The 4,924-nt window shown below is 48.9% G+C and overlaps 2 protein-coding genes across 2 annotated transcripts; one reads left to right on the top strand and one right to left on the bottom strand.

The window, feature by feature from the left end:
- Positions 1-308: 308 nt before the first annotated feature.
- Positions 309-715, top strand: K441DRAFT_631386 (uncharacterized protein; the record flags this gene model as incomplete). Its single annotated transcript, XM_067646310.1, has 1 exon — positions 309-715. The coding sequence occupies exon 1, from the start codon at positions 437-439 to the stop codon at positions 713-715; it is 279 nt and encodes a 92-aa protein (XP_067506761.1). The 5' UTR covers positions 309-436.
- Positions 716-1,535: 820 nt separating this feature from the next.
- Positions 1,536-3,607, bottom strand: K441DRAFT_675313 (copper radical oxidase; the record flags this gene model as incomplete). The annotated part of the gene is made up of 2 exons (XM_067650843.1): positions 1,536-3,569; positions 3,605-3,607. The coding sequence occupies 2 exons, from the start codon at positions 3,605-3,607 to the stop codon at positions 1,536-1,538; spliced, it is 2,037 nt and encodes a 678-aa protein (XP_067506760.1).
- Between the last annotated feature and the right edge of the window lie 1,317 nt (positions 3,608-4,924).

Below are 4,924 nucleotides of genomic sequence, written 5' to 3'. Positions count from 1 at the left end.
TTATTGCCTTCTTAAAAGTCTACTCTGGCAACGCGATGGGATTGACAGAATGAAGGAGATAGACAATGCGGAAGGTAAGACGATCCCGTCATGGTTATGGATGATGTAAGCTTTGCAGTGTGTGGGTATTGAACGAGCAACTTAATTGTAAATCTATGGAAATTAAGAGGTATATATACATAAAATGGTGTAGGTAACAGGATGAAATGGGAACAGTGATCTGCAAGCAATATTGATCTGCGATCAATATATAGGGTGGCGTTGAGGCTGTCTCGGCAGCACCCGTAGTCGGTTACAGATGAAATACCAAGGAGGAATTCGTTATGGGCAAAAGTCTCAAAGGATTCTAATTCGCGATCAGATCCAAAGGCATCAGAATAGCTCACCTAGTTCAATCCTTAAATCGATCGATCAGCTTACTAAGGGTGCTGAGTTGATGATCCATTCTAGTGTGTTGCTTCGTGAGGAAGTCACTCAGCTTCGGAGGGCGAATGAAGCAGCATCACGGCGTAAGAAGCGCACGAAGAAGCGCATACAGAAGCGAGGGGTATTAACTAAAGCTGAGGGCTCAGAGATACTTGCTCAAGCTGATGTTGATGCCCAGCTGCAGGGTGAAGATCGTGAGGGTAGGCAGCGCGCCAGAGGTGATGTGCCGCACCAACGGCACTGTAGACGCTACGGCAAGGCTGGCCATAACTCAGGAACATGTAAATAGGTTAACTAATAGGTCATCTATCTACTAGCAAAATATTACTGCGACAGGTGCTGGCGTGGTGGTGTTATTCGCTTGCAAAGTCAAAAATCTTGATGGGGTGCCCGACTCGCTTGTAAAGTACGTTACTCGAGGAGTTTAAGCTCTAAACTGAGGGTACAAGTGTGATAATATTCAGAACTATGTATAGGGGCGGGTATGGCTATTTGTAGTCATAGCAACTACCTTCATGCACTGCCTAGCAGGCTGTTACTTTCAACAGTGCTGCCTATATTGCTGTTACTCCTAACAGGGAATATCTATCACGTGATACGGGATCCAACTCAAAGGGAGAGGTCAGGGTAAATGATATCACCACCACCACCACCGCCTGTAGCAGTTGACATTAACTTTTGATGTAGCTCGCAGGAGATGGAAATGGCGGGTGGCTGACCCTATCCAGAGAGTCATATCAAGCTCAATCGAACGACTCAAATACAGTTCCCCGATGAGAGTGAATCCGGCACTCCTTAACGCCATGGGAACCGGCCTATGAATGGCCTTAAGACTGCCCTATGGTGCATCGGGGCAGCGATGTTGTCTGAACGTGCCATTGTCGCCTGAAATCAGGGAAAGGAAAAGGGAATGGAGGTGGTTCTTTCAAAAATAACTTTTCAACTACAAACACCAACACCACCAACTACAGAACCTCCTTCAAGGCCGACCAGTCCGTTCAATGACGTTTACCATACCACCGGTAATAAACCTTGCTGTTTGTGCCGCGTGCGAAGACCACCAACCGGCCGCCGACGAATTGTTCTCCCACGGATTCCTAGTGGGGAATCTATAGCGCATCGCCGGCGATGAGTACCCATTTGGCGATCGAGGGCACGCCGCCAGGGCCGACTACAAAGAGCATGTAATAGCCGGGTGGAGCAACCGTGCCGCTCGGGGGAGCAGTGACAACCAGTTGGTCGTCCTCGCGCCGCAGAAGTAGCCCGACGTGACGTTGATCCATGTTGTTCGTGTGGGTGGTCGATCCAGCGCGGAGCAGAGCTACAGACGCCACGTCCCCTGTAGTGGTGATATTGTATTGCGTTCCGTAAGACATCTTGGAAGGGGCGCTGTCGATTGTTGGTCTTCGTCCTTTGAAGAGGTAAGGGGGGCTATAAACATCAAGCGTCGTCTCCTCGAACTTATGACCGGGGTTCCAGTGCTCAGTGTGGCCACTTATGACAACCCGAGCGTCGGGGAGCAGCAATGCCGCCGAATGATATTGCCGCGGGCGGTTGAGTAATGCGAGAGTATGCCAGCTTTCATCGCGTGGATTGAATAGTTCAGCGGCCATAACGGGTTGCTTCGAGTCGTCCGCGACGCCCTCTGCCGCCCCGTTCACTACTAGAACTGTGCCGTCCGGGAGGAGAACAGCGTCGGACATGAAGCGCTGGAACGCCATGTCGCCGCCAGCAGGTCTTCTCCATACGCTAGCGCTTGGGTCTGCCTGATTGAACTCGAATATCTCTGCCGTGCTTGTGGCCTTGCTGCCGGGCCCCCCTCCCCCGAACACCATAATCCTAGTTTGCTCAGACTCGCCGGGGAGTAGCGGCAGAAGCACGAAGGCGCCCTGCCTATTGTATGTCCGCCAGTCCTGTGATGCTGTCGGAAACCGCCCTGTCCATGTCTGGTTCTCGAGCGAGAATAGCCGCGCTTCGCGGCGCGAAAAAGCGAACAAAGTCCCGGCCGATGTTCCATCTGGCAAGACACAGAGGAACGGATACGCATCGATATGGCCAGGGTTGAAGGCGCGTGGTTGGGTTTTCTGGTCGGTCTGCCACTGGAAGTTTTCGTATTCATTGTTGATGGCGCCGACCGGACGGTAGCGTACGGCGTGTCCGCCGGCCATCAGCCCGTCGCCGCTTGGTAGAGTCACGCATGTCGGGTACCACCGCGCGCCGGGCATGTCTTCGTGGCGGGCCCAGGTATTGGTCTCTGGGTTGAATGTGTGTACATCGTGATCGGCGCCAGGGTGAATCCATGGAAACCAGTTGTACGACTGCCCACCTGAAACGAGAAGGCGGCCGTCTCCGAGGAAACAGTGGCCAGCGCAGAACAAGTTGCGCGAGTGGACGCGGACGGGGGTGACTGCGTCGTCAACAGGATTCCAAAGCTGCCAGAAGGCTCGCTCAAGCGTATTCTCCTCGTTGGGATCGTAGGAAAAATACAACACCCGACCGTTATGAAGCATCGCTGCGTGGACCCCAGCCATTGCGAGAGTAGCTCCTTGGAGGTCGAAGTGGCCGATCCGTGACTTAGCTGACAACCACTGCCCCGCTGCTATCTGCCAGGTATGCCAGATAGTATTGTCAGGTGCAACACCGAACACTTCGAGCCGGCCGTCGTGGTTGGAGGCGACGCATAGTTCACGGAGCTGGTCGGTATCATTATAAAGCTCGTTCCAGCTACCATGCCAGTCACCACCGGGTGCTATTTGCCAGGTGTGCCAGATAGTATTGTTAGGCGCAACACCGAACACTTCGAGCCGGCCGTCGTGGTTGGAGGCGACGTATAGTTCACGGAGCTGGTCGGTATCATTGTAAAGCTCGTTCCAGCTACCGTGCCAGTCACCACCGGGTGCTATTTGCCAGGTGTGCCAGATAGTATTGTCAGGTGCAACGCCGAAGACTTCGAGCCGACCGTCGTGGTTAGAGGCGACGCATAGTTCACGGAGCTGGTCGGTATCATTATAAAGCTCGTTCCAGCTACCGTGCCAGTCACCACCAGGTGCTATTTGCCAGGTATGCCAGATAGTATTGTTAGGCGCAACACCGAACACTTCGAGCCGGCCGTCATAGTTAGAGGCGACGTATAGTTCGCGGAGCTGGTCGGTATCATTATAAAGCTCGTTCCAGCTACCATGCCAGTCACCACCGGGTACTATTTGCCAGGTGTGCCAGATAGTATTGTTAGGCGTAACACCGAACACTTCGAGCCGGCCGTCGTGGTTGGAGGCGACGTATAGTTCGCGGAGCTGGTTGGCATAGCTGTAAAGAGCGGCCCACATGTTATAAAGTATAAGGGGACTTTGTAGACAGGGGGCTATAAGGCACGATTGTAGGAACAGGATATATTGTGGAGGAGACGAATCCTTAAGGAGGTAAGGCCTCTTTATCTTAGGTACCTTAGCCGCTTTGTAGATAATTAGTAGGCCCGCCCCTTTATATAACTTCTTACTAATCCTCAGCTCTATATAACTTAAAAAAAACCTCTATAAAGGGTCTAAGAGATTATAGGCGTACGTTTGCTATAAACCGGGCGGTTTTTTAATTATAGGTTATTTTTAATAGCTATAATGGGACTAACCTAGTAGCTATAATCACGGTTATTAATATATTTAAATCTTAATCTCTTTTACTTGTATATTTTACTTTATTTGGCTAGCTAGTTTACGTATTAGGGGGCGATATATAGCCTTAAAGTTTTACTAAGGAATTTTAAACCCGGGCCTGCCTAACAAGCTATATCAGAACCTTAATCGCATTTCCCTACTATAACTTATTTTTCCCTAAGATTAGGTAATCTACTTCTTAGCTATAGAAAGAAATAGCTTACCTAATCTTAGGGAAAAATAAGTTATAGTAGGAAAGTTCCATTTTAAAAGTATAAGAAAACTATAAGGTGTAAGGGTGTAAAATACGTCTATTTTTTTAGACCCTTAAAGAGGAATTCGCCTCGTATATGCCCTAGATTATATTACCTACCCCTTAGTACTATCTAATTGGCTAGATTGTTCGCGCACGGGGCCTTCCTTAGCAGAATTTTATAATATAATTGTATAAAATGTATAATAAGGTATAGAGGTTAATTTCTTAATAAGGGTCTAGGGTACCTAAGATAAAGGCCTTTAGGATTGGAGAGACTATATACTATAGGTATGTGCCTTTAGTATATAACCGACGGCTATCTAAGGGGTGTCTGGGAGTTGTCCTAAGGGCAACCTAAGATAACCGCAATAATATCCCTTATATTGCCCCCCCTTCTTATAATCGGCCCCTAATTTCTATTACCTTATAGTAGAGGGAGATTATAAGGGCTTGTCCTAGAAGGGGTTTAAAGAGATATCGGCCTACTACTATATATACTCTAACTATCTAGCCCCTATTTTAAACACCTAAAAAATCTTAATAAGGAAAAAATATAACTAGAGAAAAAATATAAAGATTACTTAAAGACCTA

Source organism: Cenococcum geophilum, assembly GCF_001692895.1.
Source record: "Cenococcum geophilum 1.58 unplaced genomic scaffold K441scaffold_10, whole genome shotgun sequence".
Classification (NCBI taxonomy): Eukaryota; Fungi; Ascomycota; class Dothideomycetes; order Gloniales; family Gloniaceae; genus Cenococcum; species Cenococcum geophilum.
The sequence above is the reverse complement of the archived record's forward strand: the minus strand, read 5'-3'. Positions and strand labels throughout refer to the sequence as shown.